The 24017-nt window shown below is 40.3% G+C and overlaps 1 protein-coding gene across 1 annotated transcript in view; it reads left to right on the forward strand.

The window, feature by feature from the left end:
* Positions 1–4961: 4961 nt before the first annotated feature.
* LOC140475995 (cytosolic phospholipase A2 zeta-like) overlaps positions 4962–24017 on the forward strand; it is a 111898-nt gene continuing 92842 nt past the window's right edge. Inside the window, exons 1-3 of the mRNA XM_072567897.1 lie at positions 4962–5060; positions 12669–12741; positions 18766–18902. Coding sequence (XP_072423998.1) covers positions 4962–5060; positions 12669–12741; positions 18766–18902 — 309 coding nt within the window. The remainder of the gene's footprint in view (positions 5061–12668; positions 12742–18765; positions 18903–24017) is intronic.

A 24017-nucleotide genomic window follows, 5' to 3' on the forward strand; every position in this document is an offset into this window, starting at 1 on the left:
GAAACAGAGTTAATGTCTAAGGTTGTGACCTTTGTCAGAAAGTCAGCTGAGGTTCACAAGTGGTAAGCATGACATCTGTATCTCCCACCACAGATGCTGCAAGATTTTGAGTATTTTCAGCATTTTTTGTTTTTATAGAAAACAAATCACTTCTTTGAAATTGAATTTTGCCGTATGGTTCCATTAAAGTCTGGTTTATGAGGTAGTGTATTTACATGTTTCAAAGACTTTCATGTTATTAGGTCTCTGCCTTTGTTTTACTTGATTACTTTTCCTGTGACTGTCTGCTCATTTCATCTTGTTCTAAGGCCACCACTCCTTGTTGTGCTTCAGTAGTTTTGTATTTCCTCACTGTTTTCCATTGTTCTGGTGAATTGTTCAGTGCTAAATGATTGATTACCCATGTCCCAATGGAACTGTAGCCTTTGTTGACTAAATGATCACCTCTACATTCTCAGAGTGATTGAGTAATATCAAGTGTGTGGATGTTTTGTTAGTGGCAGGCATTGTTTGGTTAAAGACTAAGAACCCATGCTCATAGTGTATCTGAATAGCTCTGAACGTAATCCTTGAACCGGACTCATTTATTGTCAGTCTCTGGTGCAGTTGGTTGGAGTGTTCAGCTGATAATCAAACAGTTTGTGGTTTGAGACCATCCAGAGATAAAATCTTCATTATTGAGGAAGCTCCTTATTGTATAATGGTTCATATTCCTTTTTTCTCAGGAGATTTGTGTTCAGCTTCCTAGTGGGGATACGTCATTCTCTATGTTTAGCTGTGGAAGGTCAAGTCAGTATTTACTGCAGGAGACAGGGTGCATTATCAGCTTCAGGAATAACATTTTAACTTAATTTTGTAAGTTTCATTTTAAGACTTGTTGCATTTCAGACCGGGTTTTTTAAGTTGACCAGTTCATTAGAGTACTCTAAACAGTCAGCCAGGACGCTGGGTCAGTAGTTAGGAGATATAAACCTCCAACGCTATTTTGAATATAACTGCTATCAAATAAAAGATTTGTGAGGTGCTGCATTTTTTGAAAGCAAACCTTAGCAGGACTTATACACTTAATGGTAAGGTCTGTTACTGAACAGAGAGACCATGGAGTGCAGGTTCATAGCTCCTTGAAAGTAGAGTCACAGGTAGATAGGATAGTGAAGAAGGTGTTTGGTACGCTTTCCTTTATTGGTCAGAGTATTGAGTACAGGAGTTGGGAGGTCGTTTTGCAGCTGTACAGGACATTGGTTAGGCCATTGTTGAAATATAGCGTGCAATTCTGGTCCCCTTCCTATTGGAAGGATGCTGTGAAACTTGAAAGGATTCAGAAAAGATTTACAAGGATGTTGCCAGGGTTGGAGGATTTGAGCCATAGGGAGAGGCTGAATAGGCTGGGGCTGTTTTCCCTGGAGCGTCAGAGGCTGAGGGGTGACTTTATAGAGGTTTATAAAATCATGAGGGGCATGGAAAGGATAAATAGACAAAGTATTTTCCCTGGGGTGGGGGAGTCTAGAACTAGAGGGCATAGGTTTAGGGTGAAAGGGGAAAGATATAAAAGGGACCAAGGGGCAACTTGTTCTCACAGAGGGTGGTGTATGTATGGAATGAGCTGCCAGAGGAAGTGGTGGAGGCTGGTACGATTGCAACATTTAAAAGGCATGTGGATGGGTATATGAATAGGAAGGGTTTGGAGGGATATGGGCTGGGTGGGACTACATTAGGTTGGGATATCTGTTTTGCATGGATGAGTTGGACTGAAGGATCTATTTACGTGCTGTCCATCTCTATGACTCTATTTGTATTTCCTTTGAACTTTACCATCTGGCATGAATCCATATGACATCCAAGAGATTTTTCTTTCTAATTAGATGCACCGAGACTAGATCTGGAGACTCAGTAGCTCCCACAATTGAAATATGAACTTGGCATGTGAAGAGGATCAAATCTGCACCATATCTGATCCACCACTTACTGCCTAACACTGTGCAACTTATTGAGTGTATTCATTTGTTTTTAAATAAAAACTGAATTTGTATTGTAGGTACTTTCATTCCCATTGAGCTGGTAAGCTATCTGACAATTGAAAGGACAAAAGTATCACAACACAAGAATAGTGCAGTACAGGTACAAGCCTTTTGCTCGTTCTGTCTGTTCTGAACTAATCCCATCAGCCTGAAAATGGTCTGTATCCCTCTAATCATTGGCTGTATGTGTGTCTGTCTAAATGCCTCTTAAATGTCGATATCACCTCGGCAGCACATTTCAGGCACCTATCTCCTTTTGTATGTGGGGGAAATAAAATCTTTCCACACACATCTCCTTTAAAACTTTCCCATTCTCACCTTAAACCTTTGCTCCCTAGTATTTTACATTTCTGCCTTGGGAAAAAAGATTCCCAACAGTCAAACTTATCCATGCCTTTTATAGTTTTATATACTTCAATCAGGTCACCCTCAGCCTCCAAAGCTGTAAAGAAAACAATCCACGTTTGTCCAACCTCTCCATATATTGCACTCCAATCCAGGCAATATCTTGGTAAACCTCTTTTGTCACCCTCTCCAAAGCCGCCTATGCAGTATTATACAATGGGAATAGTTTATAATATGCAAAATGCTTGCTACAAATCTCTCCAAAGAATGACAGCACCGTTTACATTTGATAAATTGAATGCTTTTTGTTAACATTGTAATTGCTTTTATACTTGCATTGGATTCACTATACGTCTGCTTCCTCAGTGTATTTTAAATTAAATTAAAATTCATTAATTTTAGAGGACAGTCAAAACTGAATTTCACTTTTTATTTAAACAACACTTATTAATTGTAAAGTAATTCGTCCCCTGCAGCTGCAGTTATTTTTCTGTTAAAATGGATAAGAAAGATCCAATGTGGTCTAGAATCTCTAGATATTAAGTTACCCCATGTGAAATGTTGCTTCGGAGGTTCCATCATCATCTGCCCTAATCAGTTAAATTATTGAGTGTTGAGACTAGCAAAGGCTCCGCCCAAAGGTCAGGTTATGACTTAAGTGTTAACACAGGCTGAACAGGCTGGGGTTGTTTTCCCTGGAGCGTCAGAGGCTGAGGGATGACCTTATAGAGGTTTACAAAATTATGAGGGGCAAGGATTAGGTAAATAGGGAAAGACTTTTCCCTGGGGTGGGCGAGTCCAGAATGAGAGGGCATAGGTTTAGGGTGAGAGGCAAAAGATATAAAAGAGACCTGAGGAGCAACCTTTTCACGTAGACTGTAGTACATGTATGGAATGAGCTGCCAGAGGAAGTGGTGAAGGCTGGTACAGTTGCAACATTTAAGAGGCATTTGGATGGGTAGATGAATAGGAAGGGTTTGGAGGGATATGGGCCGGGTGCTGGCAGGTGGGACTAGGTTGGGTTGGGATAGCTGGTCGGCATGGATGGGTTGGACCGAAGGGTTTGTTTCCATGCTATATATTTGTATGACTGTATGACTCTAATATAGATTTACCATATGTGCTTTATGCATAAATCAACATGTCTTTTAATTGTCCACTGTCCGCATGATCGTTTTGTAATTGCTTCAGCTGTTTCTCAGGTCACTGCTGGAATTTCATTGAACAAGACTTTCCACTTGAGTGAGCTGTCACAGAAATGCATAAAACCTTTATAATGGCAAACAAACTTTCCTGCAACTAAAGGTGAGTTAGACCATAAGACATGGGAGTAGAAGTAGACTATTTGGCCCAGCGAGTCTAGTCCATCAATCAGTGAGATCATGGCTCAATCATTCCTCTCAATCATTCCTTTTGATTAAAAGCTGTCAAACTCAACTTTGGATATACGTAACAACCCAGCCTCTACATTGCTTTGTGGTGAAGAGTTCTGCAAATTGATTACCGTCATGAGGCATGCCTCCTCATCTCTGTTTTAAATGTGCAATTCCTTATTCTGAGATTATGTCCTCTGGTCCAACATTCCCACAAGGGGAAACAGCCTCTCAGAATCAAGCTGCCAAGGATCTAATTTGTTTTAAATTAAAGAATTGTGAAGGCTTACTGCATGGAAGAAGGCCACTCAGCCCATTATGTTTTGTGCAGCGGGCAAATACTCAATCAGCTTAATCGTGATGTTGTGTTGCTTTGAATGGATTACCACGACCAAATCACATCAGTTAAAATAAATATTCCCCTTTATCTTTCACAGTGCTATATCATACTCAAATTCACACTGTAGGTCTCAAACTTGTTAGCACAAATGCTTTTATGAGTGATCTAGTATTCTGGAGATATTTTTCATTACATGAGATGAGATAATAGTATGCTGACAAATGCTTGGGCATTCTGACGATGATTCCTAGTGCATGTGGGCTCAAATGCACAAAATTAGTGTCTCCTTTGGTGAGATTAATATAAAAAGATCCAAATAACACTCCAATCCAACAGTGAAAGTTAGAATAGATTATTGGTGTGAAATAAATTCTGACTAGATTCATATTATGCTTCACATGCCAAGAGAATAGTTTGCATCAAATTTAAAATTTTTCCTATTCCTCAATATGATCCACACAAAAGGTAACTTCACTGAGAGTGTATTCTGTTTATACAAGCTAGTATACATGAAATAGTACCCAAACAAGATTCCTTAATTTTTTTTTAATCTCTTGTCTCATTAAATGGGAAGTGACCAAAATTTCCTTTTCAAAGCACCTATGCAGTTGTTTCATAGTTCTACCACAAGATATGTGATGTAATATGAATGCAAACTCGAGAATAATGGGATTTTCATTAAGCTGTAGAAAAACTAGTTAAATCGCAAAGTGGTCATTTGCATTAATGACTTCTTACTGCATACTTCTTTACTATGCTACAATTGTTCAACAGTTTAGCCCCTCCAATTGCAGATAAAAAGTGGACTGACGAGAGGGACAAATAGACGACAATTAAAAACTCAGATTAAGTGGAACAAGCAGAACAACACTTCCAAATTTCACCATGTTCATGAGAGTGTCAACACGAATTCTCCCGTGTGTGGTTAGTGTTCTGTTTAAATCAGAAGATATACCAAGAAAAGCTACGCCAGTGTCTTTTAAGGTACTGTAACTTTGAACTTTACTCAACTGCATACACTATATTTTGTTGTCTTTTAGTTCCCTATGTTAGAAATAACCACATTTTAAACTTTGAAAGGTTAGAGTTCTTTGTGTTCAGTACGTGGCATCTGGAAACAAGACTGCCTTAGACCAGTGTACATATTGCGCAACAGAACTCTCCAGTCCAGCTGTGAATGTGACCCCTTGGAATACATACAAATAATAATGGGTGAAGGTTAACTAGTTCTCCATTTGATAGAGACAATAAAACAATATATTACATTCCACTTTCTTAAAAATGTAATGCCTCTATTGTTATAATTGTGGACGGCACAGTGGTTAGCACTGCTGCCTCACAGCGCCAGAGACCCGGGTTCAATTCCTACCTCAGGCAACTGTCTGTGTGGAGTTTGCACGTTCTCCCCGCTGTCTGCGTGGGTTTCCTCCGGGTGCTCCAGTTTCCTTCCATAGTCCAAAAGTGTGCAGGTCAGGTGAATTGGCCATCCTAAATTACCCGTAGTGTTAGGTGAAGGGGTAAATGTAAGGGAATGGGTCTGGGTGGGTTACTTTTTGGAGGGTCAGTGTGGACTTGTTGGGCCGAAGGGCCTGTTCCACACTGTAAGTAATCTAATCTAATAATTATGCATTCATTACATTTTCTAAACTACAGAGGATTGCTAATCAACACTTTTTTTAGTAATAAGTGAGTTTTTTTAGTCTTTCATTACATTTTTTTTAAAATATGATTCATTGTATTGTTTAGGTGATAAGAATATTGTGCATCCGTGCTTGCAATTTTCTTATTGGTGAGTTGGAGTGCTGTAGAGGCAATGTTGATCTGGTGTTTCGAGAGCCATTTATAATTATGTTTCTGCTGTTGTTGATTGTGTCTGATTTTCCAGCTCAAGCACATTGAATATGGACTGTCTTTCATCTTATTTGCATATCAGCTTCTATCTCAAGTATCATTGATCTTGGAGCCACAGCTTCAGCATAGTTTTGCTGGGTTCCACCTTTTCATGTACAATTGCCCTTTCAATAATTCAGGCAAAAATTTGAAATGCTCATTGAAGCACTGACCATCTTCTACCTGCACTAAACCTATATTGTTCAGTGAATTCCTTAAATTGTCTGTATACAGGAGACAGTGGCTTAATGATATTCCACAGTCATAATCCAGAGATCCAGATAATGTTCTGGGGACCTAAGTGTGAATTCCAGCACGGCAGATAGTAGAATTTGAATTCAGTGAAAGAAATCTGGAATTAAATCTGATAATGACTGTGATATTGTCAATTTGTTGTTAAAAACAGAAAAAAATATGGTGCAGTAATGTCCTTCATGCTTAGTGGCCTGTTCTAGCCTACATGTAATTTCAGCCCAACAGCAATATGGTTGACTCTTAACTGCCTTCTGAAATGGTCCAGCAAGTCATTACTGAATCAACCACTCCAAAGTCTAAGGAAGGAATGAAACAAACAAACCATCTAGCATCGAAAAAGGGACAGAAACAAGCAATGACAAACTCAGCCCTGTCAACCCTGCAAAGTTGTGAAGAAGGGTTACACCTGACATGACGACTACTTCACCACCTGATGCTGCCTGGCTTGCTGTGTTCTTCCAGCCTCCTGCTTATCTACCTTGGATCCCAGTATCTGCAGGTTTTTTTTTGTCTCCTACTAATATCTAGGGGCTAGTCCAAAATTGGAAAAGCTGTTGCAAAGAATAGTCAAGCTTCAGTCAATTCCGCAATAAATTACATGAAAGCTCTGCTGTCCTGCCACATCTTAGTTGTGACAATAGTTAAAAAAGAATTAAGCATCCACATCCTCAATAATCACATGGCTTGGCTCAGCCACAAAATAAATCTTTTAATGGCCTGATACAAAGCATCTAAGCTGATTTAATGATGCAACAACATGCCCAAAATGTTGACTCTCCTCCTCGGATGATGTCTGACCTGCTGTGCTTTTCCAGCACCACACCTTTTGGCTCTGACTCTCCAGCATCTGCAGTCCTCACTTTCTCCTAACATCTTGAATGATTTGTCAAATTTAAATCCTTCCGAGATTTAACTTTGCATCCCACCCAAAACACATTGTCAGCACGACTTTTTAGGTAGAAAGTTTTATTGAAAATAAAGAGGAAAAACATCCTATTTCTGCCCAAACTTTACTTAATTCAGTCAGGATGTAGTTATTACCCTTTAAGGTTAACTTATCCCCTCAGTCGCCATACCTCTCAGATTTGGTTCTTAACTTTTAATCCTCCATATGGTTGTTCCTTTCAGTGAGAACTCTTAGTCCACAAGCCAGCTTAAATGTTCCTGACCCCTGTCTGTGACTGACAATCCCTCCAGACTAAGATCACTACAGTTTGGCTGGAACCCTCATAATCTTCAACATTGTTTATCCTTCCAATATTGATTATTGACCTGAGTCAGGCTGACAAGTCCTGACTCCCTCCTGACTGTAGTAAAGTTGTCCTCTTTTATTAAGATTCATTTCAAACATACCTTAACCACATCATGAATAACAGGAAATTGCTGAGAGCTAATCCTCCTGAGTATATTTCACACTCGATCCAGTCAAGTACAATTGAAAATGCAGTCCGGACAACCTGATCAGTTCACTGTGGTTCTAAACATCACTGCTGTTGTTTGGTGATGATACAAGACTAGACAAAGGTTTGAATGATTTTTCTATACATAGTTTCTCCCAGACAACATGGGCCAGATCCTCTTTTATTATATTAAGATTTTTTTTCCCCAGTTCAGAGCCTTTACCTCCAATTCATCTTTGTCCTTTTTCATAACTATCTTAAGTCTTTTTGCATTATGGTCACATCATTGAAATGTTCCTCCACTGACACTTCTACCACTTACCTGCCTTTGTTCCCTAAAATTAGAACTTTCTTTAAACGAGATTAAAAATCTCCTGAGCCCATCTTAAGAAGTGTGCCCCCTCTGAGCCTTTCACATTTGTCTATGCCAGTTAATCTTGGGGAGTTAAAATTCCCTAATATAACTCTTTAAATTTTATATTTCTCTGAGATTTGTCTACATATCTGTCCCTGTATCTCTCACTGTCTGTATGTTTGAGGATTTATTGTAGACTCCCAGCAATGTGATTACACTCTTTTTGTTTTTAAGTTCTATCCATATGGTCGAATTTGAGGAACCTTCTAAGATATCATCCTTCCTTTTTGGAGTAATTGACTCTTTAATCAAGATTGCGACACTATCACTCTTACACCTGTCCCTTTCTTGATTGAAGTTTCTACACCCATCCTGTCCCTCCCTCAGCCATGTTTCCATGATAGCAATGACCTCACGTTACCACGTGCTAATCAATACCCTCAATTCATCTGCCTTACTCACAAAACTCCTTGCATTAGCGTAAATGCTATCCAGACTCTCCATGCTCTCTTATGTTATAATCTGACTGTATATTCTCTGCCTTGCAAATGACTTGTTTATTTTTCTCTATGATTGCCTGTGTATCGTTCTCTACTGAATCTCCACTCTGTGAATCCCATCCCTTGCCAAGCCATTTAAATCCTCATTAACAGCACTGGCAGAGTTAAGATTAAGCCCAGCATGACTCTTCGGAACTTCTGAATTTTTTCTTCCCTATAAGTGACTGTGCACCATTCTCTATTAAATCATCTTTCTTGAAAGAAGGTTTTCCTTAATGCAGCTTTAAAATCGAGGAAAACAACTTGCTCATTATTAATTAATCAGCTGTCTGTTTGTGCTGCCTTTTATCAGCCTTATCAAATTCTGGTGGGATTCCTTTGGAAGTTAGCTAATGCTACAGTTGGCTCACTCTCTCACCCTATCTCCTGCTGATTTCATAGCCACAAAATCTTCTGATCTCTAGCTCTTTCTACTGTTCGTTTTGTGGTCCCAGATGTAGCTATTGGAGAGAATTCTTAGGGATAAACTCTATTTTGCACATTTGGAACAGCAAAGCCTAATTAGGGGCAGTCAGCATGGCTTTGTACAGCACCGGTCATGTCTTACTAACCTAATTGAATTTTTTGAGGATGTGACAAAAGTGATTAGCGAGGGTTGAGCAGTGGATGTTGTCTGCACGGATTTTAGTAAGGCATTTCAACAAGGTCCCTCATTGTAGGCTCATCCAGAAAATTAAGATGCATAGGATTCATGATGACCTGGCTGCGTGGATTCAGAATTGGCTTGCCCATAGACAGAAGGTAGAGATGGAAGAGTGTTTTTCAGACTGGAGGTCTGTGACAAGTGGTGTTCCACAGGGATCTGTACTGGGATCTCTGCTGTTTATGATATATGTAAATGACTTCGATGAAAATGTAACCGGGTGGGTTAAGTAAGTTTGCAGATGATGCAAAGAAGTTGTGGGTAGTGTAGTGTGGCAGGATGTAGATCAATTGCAGATATGGGCAGAGAAATGGCACATGGATTTTAATCCAGGTAAGTGTGAGGTGCTGCACTTTTGGAGATCACAAATTAAGGAAAAATAATAGTAGGACTCTGAAAACATTGATGTACAGAAGGATCTTGTGGTTCAAGTCCATACCTCCCTGAAAGTGGCCACACAAGTAGATAGGGTGGTAAAGATGGTGTATGGCATGCTTGCTGTTGTTGGTCGAGAACTGAGTACAAGAGTCAGGATGTCATGTTGCAGCTTTACAAGACTTTGGTTAGGCCATACTTAGAGTACTGCATTTAATTCTGTTTGCCACATTACAGGAAGGATGTGGAAGCTTTGGAGAGGGTGCAGAAGAGGTTCACCAGGCTGCTTTGGAGATGCCGGTGTTGGACTGGGGTGTACAAAGTTAAAAGTCACACAGCATCAGGTTATAGTCCAACAGGTTTAATTGGAAGCACTAGCTTATGGAGCACCGTTCCTTCAGCACCTGATGAAGGAGCGGCGCTCCGAAAGCTAGTGCTTCCGAATAAACCTGTTGGACTATAACCTGATGTTGTGTGATTTTTAACTTTGTGCCAGGATGCTGCCCAGATTAGAGAGTATGATCTTTAAGGAGCTAGAAAAATTTGGGTTGTTTTCTCTGGAGCAACGGACGCTGAGGGGAGACTCAATAGAAGTCTATAAAATTATGAAATGCATAGGTAGATAGATTTGAGCATCAGAATCTTTTTCCCAGAGTTGAAATGTGTAAAACTAGGGGCATGCATTTAGGGTGAGAGGGGGGTAAATTCAAAGAAAATGTGAGAGGCAAGATGTTTACATAGTAATAGGAGTATGGAACACACTGGGGTGGTGGTGGAGGAGGCAGGTACAATAGAGGCATTTAAGGGACTTTTAGATAAGCACATAGGCAAGGAATGGAGGGATATGGACCAATGGCAGGCAGAAAGGATTAGTTTAATTTGGCATTATGTTCTCATCGTGGACCGAAGGGCCTGTTCCTGTGCTGTACAATTCTATGTTCTGTCTGTGAATTTATGTAGTCATTCACAGCTTCAGCACATCTTTCTCTCTCTTTTGCTGTATATTCCTTTGGCACTGTTCCACTGCATCAGCTCTGCTGCCTTTATCATGTGTTAATTGAAGGCTAGATATTTGCATAGTCAGCATTTTTATCTGTCTGCTCCTGGCTTCACGTGTTGTGGCAATGTCTACAGCCTGTGCTGGTGAGCTTAAATGTAATTGTTTGTCTCCTGTCCACAGAAAGATTTGTTCACCCTCTCTATATTGCTTATGCCTTTTCAAAATCTAGACTATCAATTCTGTTTAAACTTCTTAAGATGTCTTTATGACAACATTAGCTTCCAAATTCATTGTGAGTGGTGCTTTCATTGTTGAGCCAGTCAACATTCAGTTGTTTTCACATAGTGCACTCAGCTTTTTAGTTTCTACATCTGTGGTACTTGTTTAGGTCAATTTATCCCAATCAGCATTAAGTTAATTGAAAATGTTATTTTGTTTACTCAAAGATGTTTTTTGTCACCATAATACATCTTCTCTTGCCTTTTGGTTCCCATGTGTTAGAAATAATCTTACTTTAGACTTTGTAAGGTTGGAGCTTTTTGTGTTTAATACAGCATGCCATGCTACCTGGTAAGAAGACTGTCTGAGACCTGTATATTGTTGGATGTCACGTGGTTGACTCGTGCTGCCATTAGCCAAGCTATTCCAGTACAGTTATAAGAATGGCATCGTAATAACGCCCCAGTATGTCCAGTCCACAAAAAGATGGCCTGCCCTTCTGGTCACACTGTTGGTATGACTGACTCAAGTCCCTTTCTAGTCATTGTGTGGAGATTCAACAGTAGTAATGTCATTGAATGTCAGGGACTGATGACAGGATTCTCTATTGTTGGAAGTGGTCATTGCCTGGCACTTCACAGAATCATAGAATTGTTACAGCTCAGAAGGATGCCATTTAGCCCATTATGCCAACAACAACTGTTCAAATGAGCTCTTCAAAATTCTATGGTGCAAATGTTACTTGCCATCTATTAGCTGAAGCCTGGATATTATTCAGGTCTTGCTGGACTGCTTCATTACATGAATGTGGCTGAATGTTATGAAATCATCAATAAACATACCTATATCTGACCTATTGCAGGGCAGGTCATTGAAGCAGCTGAAGATGGTTCAGCGTAGAACACTATCCAGAGAAACGTTCTGAAGCTGAGCTGATGTAGCCCTGGAAGCCTATCCATCATTTGCAAGGCACAAGTGAGATGTGTGATGGAATTACATTTGACTTGATGAGTTTTGCTCCAGCACCTTGCAGAAGCTTGACGTCATCCAGAACCTTGTAGCCTACTTGCTTGGCATCTCATATAGCACCTTCAGAAAGGTTCCTTGGACAGCACTTTCTAAACCTACAACTTCTACCTCCCAGCACTGCTGACTCTCTGCTTCCCATAATGGCTGGTGTATAACCTAATTACATTTGTTTATTTAATTGTTCTTGTTCCCCTGGATAGTTCTGTAGTTGCAGTTGATGCCTAATTTACCTGTAGCTAGATTAGCCAATAGTAGTTAATCGTGCTTCAATATTTGTACGACCTGAGACCAAAAGATCATAATACTGTTCTTTGGGATACTGTCAGACTTCAAATGCTTGACAACTTTCATATTATCTAAAACTAGAATGGCCTGTTCTTGTTTGCACAGAGAATTCCTTTCCCACCTCCTTTCTTAATAAATCCAGCTACAATAAACAGGAAAGGAGACTAACACAAATAATCCCTGTGACCCCTCCAACCAATAAACTATGGCGTATATTGTGTTCCTTCATTCTTTCTGGGTCAATATCCTGGGACTCAGTACCTAAAAACACTGTGCATTTCTTGCACCACATAGATTTTACTTGTTCCAGAAGGCAACTCACCTTCTCGAGCACACTTGGGCATGGGCAATAAATAGCCATCAATGCACACATTCCCTTGCAAGAATAAAAATAGATCTGGATCTTACTGAATTATTTATTCACTAATTCAAACAGAAGCATAAAAAACAGAAAGTGCCAGAGAAAACAATATGCCTGGCAGCATCTGTGGAGAGACAAATAAAGTTAACTTTTTGGTACCTTTAATTGGTATCAACTTTCACTGCATGACTTTGGGTAATAACACTGCTTTCCTTTTCAGAAAGAGAGTCATCCTTACTATGACTTATCTGTGAAAATTCTACGAGCAAAAAATATTGTTGGAGGAGATTTCTGTAAGTAATTACCTGTTTATCTATTTGTGTATTTGTGATTTTGCTGATACTTTCAGAGGTTGTGTCTGTAATTGGAACAACAGTAGAAATAATTGTGTACTGGCAGTTGATACCTATTTTACCTGTAGCTACTTTAGTCTATAGCAGTTCACCATGCTTCAAAAATTTGTATGACCTGAGACCATAAGATCAATATTTTGTATACTGTTCCTTGGGATACTGTCAGATTTTGAATGCTTGACTATTTTCATAGTATTTAAAACTAGATTGGTCTGTTCTTGTTTGCACAGAAAATTCTTTTCTCACCTCCTTTACTTGACAAAACTAGTCACAATATACAGCAAAGGAGACTAACATGAATAATCCCTGATCCTTGCATGCAGTGAATCTCTAAATGTATGTGCAGGTATTACTTGGAGATATACCAGTTATGTGTATTTTTATTTTAGAGAGATGTGGTTTCTGATTTTCATCATCTTAATCTGGTATGTACAAACATAGCTCTTGTACAGAAGTAGGTCCCATAGTTTCCTTTTCATTTAAAAGGTTCTGAGTAAATGGCCAAGAGGAGTCTTGATAAATTTAGAAAAAGACTTGTTTCCTCGCAGTGCCCTATCTCTTCCTCCTCACCGGTACAATTTCCTGTACTGTGCCCCAACAATTCAGCATAAATACCTCAATATCATTCTGATTACCTCAACCAAGCGTACAAAACGCATTGGATGGCAGAGAGTCCCTGGAGTCTCATTGCAAAAATATATGGTGGGATTCATTATATAGTGACATTATTACGCTCAGTTCTTTTTAGTATTTCCCACTTCTCAGTACCAGGGAAGCCTGTGCATGTGGTAATGGTGAGGTATCAAATTCACTGGGACCCACTGAAACACCAAATCTGTTTATAGCATTCAGTTGCTGAAAATCCTTAACCTGGATACCATTCGGATGAAACACAAATGGAGTCAGAGCAGCAATGCATACTGCCCTGTCATTAGTCCATAATAGAAGTAATCACTTTCCAGTCACCCAAAAAGACCTTATGAACCCATTTGTGTATAATGTGTTTTCTCAATTCTTTGATGGATGCTCTCGTGTCGTGCTCCCCTTTGGTGTGCTGGAGACAGGCTGCTGCCCCTTTTCCTGGGAAAAGGTTTCTTGCTATCCACCCTGTCTAAACTTTCCATGATTTTGTAGGTCTCAATCAGATCCCCACTCGACCTTTGTCGTTTCAATGAAAATAATCCGAATCTACTCAACCTCTCATCATAGCTAGCACCGTCCATACCAGCCCTAGTGAACCTCCTCTGCACCGTCTCCGAAGCATCCACATCCTTTTGGTAACATGACGACCAGAACTGTATGCAGAATTCTGAAAGTGCCAAACCAAAGTCTTATACAATTGTAACACGACCTGCCAACTACTGTACTTAATACCCCGTTTGATGAAGGGAAGCATGTCATATGTCGTCTTGACAACTCTACTGACCTGCATTGCCACCTTCAGGGAACAATGGGCCTGAACACCCAGATCTCTCTGTACATCAATTTTCCCCAGGACTTCTCTTGAATTGGATCTTCCAAAATGCATCATTTCGCATTTGTCCAGATTGAACTCCATCTGCCATTTCTCTGCCCAACTCACCAATCTATCTATATTCTGCTGTATTCTCTGACAGTCCCCTTCACTATCTGTTACTCCACCAATTTTAATGTCATCTGAAAACTTGTTAATGAGGCAACCTAAACTTCCTCCAAATTATTTATGTTTATCACAAACAACGGTGGTCCCAGCACGGATCCCTGTGGGACACCACTGGTCACTGATCTCCATTTTGAGAAGCACCCTTCCACTACTACTGTCTCCTGTTGCCCGACCAGTTCTCTATCCATCCAGCTAGAACACCCTGGACCCCATGCGACTTCACCTTCTCCATCAGCCTACCATGGGGAATCTTATCAAATGCCTTACTAAAGTCCATGTATATGACATATGCATCCCTTCCTTCAACAATCAACTTTGTCATCTCTTCAAAGAATTCTATTAGGTCTATAAGACACCACCTTCCCTGCACAAAACCGTGCTGCTATCACTGATAAGCCCATTTTCTTCCAAATGGATATGTATCCTATCCGTCAGTATCTTCTCCAACAACTTCCCTACTAGTGACGTCAGGCTCACAGGTCTGTAATTACCTAGATTATCCCTGCTACCCTTCTTAAACAGGGGACAACGTTAGCAATTCTCCAGTCCTCTGGGACTTCCCCCGTGTTCAAGGATGCTGCAAAGATATCTGTTAAAGCTTCAGTTATTTCCTCTCTCACTTCCCTCAGTAACCTGGAATAGATTCCATCTGGACCTGGGAATTTGTCCAGGTTAATGCCTTTTAGAAGGCCCAACATTTCCTCCCTCCTTATGCCGATTTGACTTAGAGTAATCAAAGATCTAACCCTAACCTCAACATCCGCCATGTCCCTCTCCTCTGTGAATACCGATGCAAAGTACTCATTAAGAATCTCCCATTTTCTCTGACTCCATGCATATCTTTCTTCCTTTGTCCTTCAGTGGGCTAACCCTTCCCTCGTTACCCTCTTGCTCCTTATGTATGAATAAAAGGCTTTGGGGTTATCCTTAACCCTGCTTGCCAAGGATATCTCATGACCTCTTTTAGCTCTCTTAATTCTTCAAAGTTAAAGGCCCATATTCTGTCAGTCTCTCAGCTGGTTTTATAAGTTGCAGCTGTGACATGTTCATTCCAGTATGAGTGTCCTTTTCATCTGCTTTAAACATAACCATAAAAGGTGTATATATATCCATGCTGTTGCTATATGCCGCGCAAAGACATCTTGGTGCATCCTCTGAGGCTTCCTCCACCTTGCCAGAGACTAATGTTAGGATCTCAAGGCTGGTAACTGCAGAGACCAATGTTTCACCTGGTGGGGAAACAAATAATGATTATGAAAGTCACCATCATCAGTAAGCTTCTCAGGATCAATAAGGAGAGATCACATCCAGAGTGAGGCACAGCCACATTGAGTGTATATACTTATGGGATTTTGGAGCAGCTCAGAAATTTGGTGATGCAGGGAAGAAGTTTTTTTTTTCTTTTGGTTAATAGTTTCTAAGGCCTTTTAAACAGGATAAATTAAAGCCCAGCATAATAGGCCCAGCAGAAAACAAAGGGTGACAGCACAGGGAAACTGCAAGTTTATTGGTTGGTAATAACTACTCATTTGACTATGTTATTATAAGGTACTTTCACATTAAAGGCAAGTAGGAGAAATATTTTGCAGATTAAAAACTAAAAACTCATAAGAAATTAAAAAGAAATAACTTAACTATAAATAAAATCTATTCCTATAATAAAAGAGATGGAAGGCAAGGCCAGGTAATTGCATGATATGGGAGCTGGTGGACGCCATTGTGGTTCATGTTAGCCACATCTATCATAAGTGTTGGTTGTTTGAGGGATCGTTCAGCTGGAGTTGCCAATTAGCTGGAGTCTGAACTTTGAACATCGCGACACGTCAGAGAGAGGCAGAGTTACTTGGATGCAGTGCTTGAGGAGGTGCTCACACCTTTAGATTAATGACCTTGAATTCAGTCAATGATCAGGGGCAGGAAGGGTGTGATTTGGTTATGAGCAGGGTAGGCAAAGGAATTCAAGAGGTAGTGTCGAAGGAGCCTCAGCTCTGAGCTTGTCTAACAGGTTTGAAATTCTTTCTCCCTGTGTGGATGAAAGTAGGGGCTTCAGGGAGGATAAGCAAACTGACCACACCACTGTGGTACAAGAAGCCATGGAGGTTTGTAAAGAGACATCTAGTTGTAATTGGGGATAGTATAATCAGACAGACAGATACTGTTTTCTGTGGCCAAGATCAAGAGATCTGAAGACTGTGTTACCAGCCTGGTGCCTGTCTCATCTGGGCTTCAGAAGGACTTAAGAGTGGGAGGGGAAAGATCCAGTTGTTATGCTTTACATAAGCACCAACAATATAAGTAGAAAGAAGACAAAGGTTCTATTCAGGGAATATGACAACTATATTAAAAAGCATATTCAAAAAGGTGGTCATGCCTGGATTACTACCTGAGCTATGAGATAATCGGCAGAGTCAGCAACATTAAAGAGGAAAAAAATGTGTCTCAAAGATTGGTGTGCAAGGAATGGGCTCAAAGTTTGGGATATTGGCACCAGTACTGAGGAAGAAGGGAGCTGTTCCAATGGGACAGGCTCTGCCTGAATCCTGCTGGGACCACAGTCCTGGCAAATCACATAACTAGGGTTTTAAGCTAAATAGTAGGGGATGAATTCAGTTGCGTGGAAAACTATCAAAACTACTGCTTCTCGGATGCTGCCTGAACTACTGTGCTTTTCCAGCACCACTCTAATCTAAACTTTGGTTTCCAGCATCTGCAGTCATTGCTTTTATCTGGAAATCTATCAAATCAAAGGTAGAGGAGAAAGTGGGATTGCAGGTCAGTGATGTGCTGATTGTTACCACAATATAAAAGGGACTGTCAATATGCGTGAATGTCATATTGAACCAAGAAACCATAAGTGTGGGAAATTCAAAAATAGAACAAGCGTAAAAGCTTTGTGTCCTAATGTAGGAAGTACTTGGAATAAGATACATCAACTGTGAATGTGTAAATTGGGGTAAATAAATATGATCTCATTGGCATTAAGGAAACTTGGTCACAAGGATATCAAAACTGGGAACTTAACATTGAGGGTTATTTGATTTTTTTGGAAGGACTGGTGGGATAGGTGATGAAATAAACACAGCTGTAAGAGATGATCGAGGCTCACAGGATGTCAAGTTCGTTTGGGCAGCAGTCGAAAACAGCAAGGAAAGGAAGACATTGATGGAAATGTAGTGTACAGATCCTCAAACATGAGCCACTCTGAGAGAGACTGTAAATCAACAAATAAGAATAGGAGGATGTAAAAAGAATAGAGCAATAATTATGGGTGACTTAGATCTTTATGTTGCTTGAGTTAATCAAATTTAAAAGGGTAACTATGGCAACTGGTTCATAGAGATAGTTCTAAGAAATAGTCTCCTAAACAGTGGCATGGCAAAAATATATCCCAGAGAGGAGGAAAGATTGAGAGAAGCATAAGCCAGCCATGGCTAACCAATGAAGTTAAGGAAATTATTAAATTGAAAGCAAAAGCATATAAAGAGGAAAAAGTCAGTGATTGCTCTGAAGTCTGAGATAAATTCAGAATCCAGCAAAAGAAGAATAAAAAGATAATAAAGACAGAAAATAAACTACTAAGGTAATCTAGCAAGGAAAATAAAAGCTGACAGTAAGAGCTTCTTTGAATATATCAGATAGAAGAGAGAGAGGTCAAAGTGAATATAGGACTCTTACAAAATGAACTTGAGACAGTTACGAGGGATAAGGAAATGGTAGAGGAGTTTAACAGATATTTTGCATTCGTCTTTAAGGTGGAAGATGCTTCAAACATCACAGTAATACAAAACAATATGGGATAGGAATTAAGTAACATCTGTTCCTCTCTCTCTTTCTGTCTTGCTCTGTCGTTTTCTTTCTTTCTTTGTCTCTCTCTCTCTTATTCCTCCCCTCCCCCCGCCAATCTCTGGCCCTCTCTCTCTCTATTTTCAAAGGAGCCCATCTTGTAGTTGGTACACACTGCTGCCACTGTGTGTGTGGCCAGCAATAAATGTTTAAGGTGGTACTTGTGTTTTGAAATATAATCAGAACAATTGTTATACTAGCATAATAATATGCTTCTCTGTACATATTTATAGAAATGAAAAGGCATGTGGTGTTCTCAGCGCGACAAGGTCCTCCTAAAAAGGATCAAACAAGATTTTGTTTGATACATTCGAGTAACAAGTTAAGACTCCTGATATTTTTTAATAGTGCTGAACTAATTTTAATATGCAGGAGTAGCAGGGACCAAGGCTGTCTGCCTATTCTATTCTATTGTGCAATAACATGCCTGAACATGCATTGAAATGGCTTTTGATTGTTTCAAATTTGATTGTTCCCAGTACGTGCAGCAGACTGTTATGTTTCTTTGCACCTCCCTACGGCATCTGCAGTTGATTACAGAACAAAAACCATACCCAATACCAATAATCCTGAGTGGAATGAAACATTCACATACAGGCTACAGAGTATGGTGAAGGTAAGCCAGGCTTGATAAAAGAAGGCAATGTATAATGGTATGGAACAGTGAGTTCTCATCTAAGTGTTACATGAACTATCCTGCAGATTGGAAAAGGGACGCTCTGTTGTATTGCTGATTTCAAAGCTGCTAAATTTAGAATGGTTTTATGGAAGAAATTAATATCATTCTATTGTACTGAAATGTCATATTGCATAATTGTGGAAGGGAGACAGATGCAAAGCCATATTGGGTCACATTGGGAAGGATATACAGGGACCATGTTAGATTATATTAGGGAACGGTTTATAGAGATCATATTGCGTCAAAGTGGGAAGGGTATACAGAGCCCATGTTGGGTTACACTGGGAAAGGTTTGCAGAGCCCATGTTGGGTAACATTGGGAGAAGTATGCAGAGACCATATTTGATCACTTTGGGGGTGGAGGGCATTGGATCATATTTTTCAGGGGGTTGTGATGCACTGCGCTCATTTGTGTCATGTTTGGAGGAGTGGGTGGCACTGCCCATACTAGGTCATGGTGAGTATAAAGACCATATTGTGTTACAGGTAAGTAAATCCCATATTATGTAAGGTTGAGGAAGGTGTACAGAGTTATATTAGGGGTGGATATGCAGATTTCATATTGTTATGTTGGACAAGGTGTGCAGAGTTCTGTTATGTGCAAAATCTGTATTTTGTCACTGTGGGAAAGTATGTGCTCAACCGTATTGTGCTATGTTGAGAAAATGCAGCAACCAAGCTATGTCACATTGAAAGTGGTGAAAAGGTCTAGAGGAACAAATGTTCAAGGCATTTAGGGGTTCAAGAATTTCAGAATATCTGTGGTAGACTAGGATCATAGTAGTCTAAAGAGCAGAGTCCTAGATGGTCTTTGGGTGATTTTCTACTGCAATGTGTTTCTAGTCCACTGAGAAAGATGGTACTGCTTGACTTGGTCCATGAGCATATGGTGGACTATTTGAATCAGAGTCAAGGCAGTGATAAAGGGGAAAACTAAGACATGCAAGGCAAGAGAAATAGTGATAAAAAGGAAGAAGTGTCCTTATGATAGATGTTGGGTCGATAATAAATTGAGAAGTAGGCTGAATATAGAAAGGTTCAGAGAGAAATTGAAAAAAATGAAAGGCTTTTAAAGCCAACATAAAAGACAATCAATAGTCTTCTGTAGGCATTGAACTAGTAAGAAGAATATAGTCAATTAGCAGCCAGAAAGAGAATTTAGATATGGAGACAGAGGTACTGCTGAGTTTGTAAATAAATATTTGTATCTGTCTTTGCCAAGGATGTGAAGGTACAGTGCCAGGTCATGGTGAAAGAGGAGGTAATTTAGATGCTTAAATGTTCAAAATTGATGAGCTATTTGATAAGGCTACCTGTCCTTAAAGCACCAGGATTGGATGAGATTCAAAGATATTCAAGGAAGTGAAAGTGGGAATTGTGGAGGTACTAGTTGTCCTTGGATGCAGGGTTGGTGTCACAGCACTGGAGATGTTTTTTTTTTAGATTACTTACAGTGTGCATGTTATACCCCGTTCAAGAATTACAGGCGGTTTTAGATTAGATTAGATTCCCTACAGTGTGGAAACAGGCCCTTCAGCTCAACAAGTCCATACCGACCCTCCTAAGAGTAACCCACCCAGACCCATTTCCCTCTAACTAATGTGCCTAACACTATGGGCAATTAAGCATGGCCAATTCACCTGACCTGCACATCTTTGGACTGTGGGACGAAAACGGAGCACCCTGAGGAAACCCACACAGACACGGAGAATGTGCAACCTCTACACAGACAGTCACCCGAGGCAGGAATCGAACCCCCACCTCTCCTTCCCCCACCTCTCTCCCTCTCTCTCTCTCCCTCTATACCTCTGTCTCTCCCACCCTCTCTCTCTCTTTCCCCCCCTCCCCCCCCACTCCGCCTCTTTGTCTGTCTCTCTCTCTCTCTCTCTCTCTTTTTGATGATGGCAATACTGTTTTTGTGCTGCATATAATTCTGGAAGCTATTTGACAGATTTGAGAAGTCACAGGTTTGAGAAATGAAATGAACAAGTAGTAAAGTGTATGAAGTTAGCTGAGTTACAGGGACTGAAGAGAAATAGTTAGTGGATGTTTTTCAGACTTGAGGAAGATAGCTGTTGGAGTTCATCAACTATTAGACTGACTATTCCTGATGGATATTAGTGATCGAGACCTTAGTGTTTCAAAATTTTCAAATGATACAAAACCTGGGGGCATTCTGTGATGATGGTGTTGAATCTCAAAAACGTATATGTATATCAGGGGAATGAGCAGAATAGTGGCAGATGAAATTAAATGCATTGAAATGTGAAGTTATTCATTTTGGTAGATTAAAACAGAGAAATCATAAAATAAAGAATAAAATTCTAGAGAGTGTGTAGGGGTAAATATGCATGCGTACACATCATTGAAAGTTGCAGGATTGGTTGAGAGTATGGTTATTAAAGCATATAGCACCTGATGTTCAATTAATAGAGCATAAGCAACAAAATCATATTACACTTGTGTACAACAATATTTCATTCACTTGTGAGTACCATATTTAAGAAGGGTTTGAAAGCATTAGAATGAGTGCAGGGAAAATTCATAAGAATGTTTCCAGGGAAGAGGAACCTTAGTTATGAAGATAGACTTGAGAAATTAGGACTGTTTTTCTTGTAGGTGAGAAGGTTGAGAAGTGATTTGATAGTATTCAAAATCGTAGTCGATGGTTAGAGTAGGTGGGAAAAGCTGTCCCCATTGATGGAAGGGTTAAGAACACCAGGACGTACATTGAAGGTACAGGCCAAAAAAAAGAGACATGAGGAATTCTTCATAAAATTAGTGGTTAGGGTTTGGAATGCACTACATGAGAATAGCTAGAAGCAGGTTCAGTTGAGGCATTTAAGAAGGTAGTAGATCATTATTTGAAAAGGAAGACAATGCAGGACTACAGTGCCAAAGTGGAAGTGGCATGTGGTGATTTACTTTTTAGGAGAGCCAGCAGAGACATGGTGGACTGAATGATCTCCTTTTCTGTAATCATTCTGTAATTGTCTATGATTCTGGATAATGCATTGTTCATTTGGTGTTACATGAGGAAGGATGGGAAGAGCCCATATTGTAGGCAAAAGTGAGGACCGCAGATGCTGGAAACCAGAGTTTAGATCAGAGTGGTGCTAGAAAAGCACAGCAGGTCAGGCAGCATCCGAGGAGCAGGAAAATCAACATTTCGGGCAAAAGCCTCAGGCATCAGGACTGATGAAGGACTTTTGCCCGAAATGTTGATTTTCCTGCTCTTTGGATGCTGCCTGACCTGCTGTGTTTTTCCAGCATCACTCTGATCAGAGCCCATATTGTATCCCACTGGATGTAGTGCGCAATGCACATAATGTGTCTCGATGGAAATAGCCCAAAACCCAGATTTTTTTGCAATGGGGAATCTTGTGCAGCACTCATATATTTTGTCACATTTACACTTACTGATAGAGATTGTTTCGAATAGTGTCACACACTGTTTTACTATTTGGTTTAATTGGAGACTGATAAGTTTCCTTAGAAGTTCCTTTAGACAGCCATAAGTTTCCTTAGACTCATAGAGGTGTACAGCATGGAAACAGACCCTCAGGTCCAACACGTTCATGCCAACTAGGTATCCTAAATTAATCTATTCCCATTTGCCAGCATTTGGCCCTTCCTATTCATGTACCCATCCAGATGCCTTTTTAAATGTTGCAGTTGTACCAACTTCTCTGGCAGTTCAATCCATACACACATCACCCCTGTGTGAAAATGTTGCTCCCTTTTAAATCTTTCTCTTCTCACCTTAACCTATGCCCTCTAGTTTTGGACTCCCCTACCCTGAGAAAAACACCTTGACTTATCTATGTCCCTCATGATTTTATGAATCTGTATAAACTTACCCTTCAGCCTCTGATGTTTCATGGACAATAGCCTCAGCCTATTCAGCCTCTCCCTCTACCTCAAATCTTCCAACACTAGCAACAGCCTTGTAAATCTTGTCTGAACCCTTTCAAGTTTCACAACATCTTTAGCAAGGAGACCAGGATTGAACACAGTATTCCAAAAGTGGCCTGACCAATATCCTAGGAGACAGTGAAGTCTGCAGATGCTGGAGATCAGAGTTGAGAGTGTGTTGCTGGAAAAGCACAGCAAGTCAGACAGCATCTGAGGATCAAGAAAATCAACGCTTCAGGCCAGAACCCTTCATCAGGAATATGAACAGCTCCGGCCTGGAACGTTGATTTTCCTGCTCCTCGGATGCTGCCTGACCAATGTCCCATACAGCCACAACATGTCCTCCCAACTCCTATACTCAATGCACTGACCAATAAAGGCAAGCATACCAAATGCTGCCTTCACTATCCTATCTACATGCGACTCCACTTTCAAGGAACTATGAACCTGCACTCCAAGGTCTATTTGTTTGGCACCACTTCCCAGGACCTTACCATTAAGTGTTTAACTCCTACCATGATTTGCTCTACCAAATCGTAGCATTTCACATTTATCTAGATTAAACTCTAAATACCACTCCTCGGTGCATCTGATAGAGGTCCCGTTGTATTCTGAGGCAACCTTCTTCGCTGTCCACTACACTGCCAATTTTGGTGTCATCTGTAAATTTACTAACCATGCCTCCTGTATTCACATCCACATCATTGACATCAATGACAAAAAGCGGTGGACCCAGTACCTAACTCTGTGGTATACCACCATTCACGGGCCTGCTGTCTGAAAAGCAACCTTACACCACTACCCTCTGTCTCTTATCTTCTAAGTTAAAAATCACACAACACCAGGTTATAGTCTAACAGGTGTATTTGGAAGTACAAGCTTTTGGAGCACTGCAGTGCTCCTTTGCAAGGTAGCTTGCTGACCCCAGTCCAACACTGGCACCTCCACATCTTCCAGCAAATTTTGTATCCAAGTGACTAGTTCTCCCTGTATTACATGTGATCTAACCTTGTTAACCAGTCTACTGTGCAGACCGTGGTCCAATGTGTTGCTGAAGTCTATATAGGCAACATCCACTGCTCTGTCTTCACCAATGCTTTTCATCACTTCTTCAAAAAATTCACTCGTTTGTGAGAC

Source organism: Chiloscyllium punctatum, chromosome 4, assembly GCF_047496795.1.
Source record: "Chiloscyllium punctatum isolate Juve2018m chromosome 4, sChiPun1.3, whole genome shotgun sequence".
In the NCBI taxonomy this organism is placed as follows: Eukaryota; Metazoa; Chordata; class Chondrichthyes; order Orectolobiformes; family Hemiscylliidae; genus Chiloscyllium; species Chiloscyllium punctatum.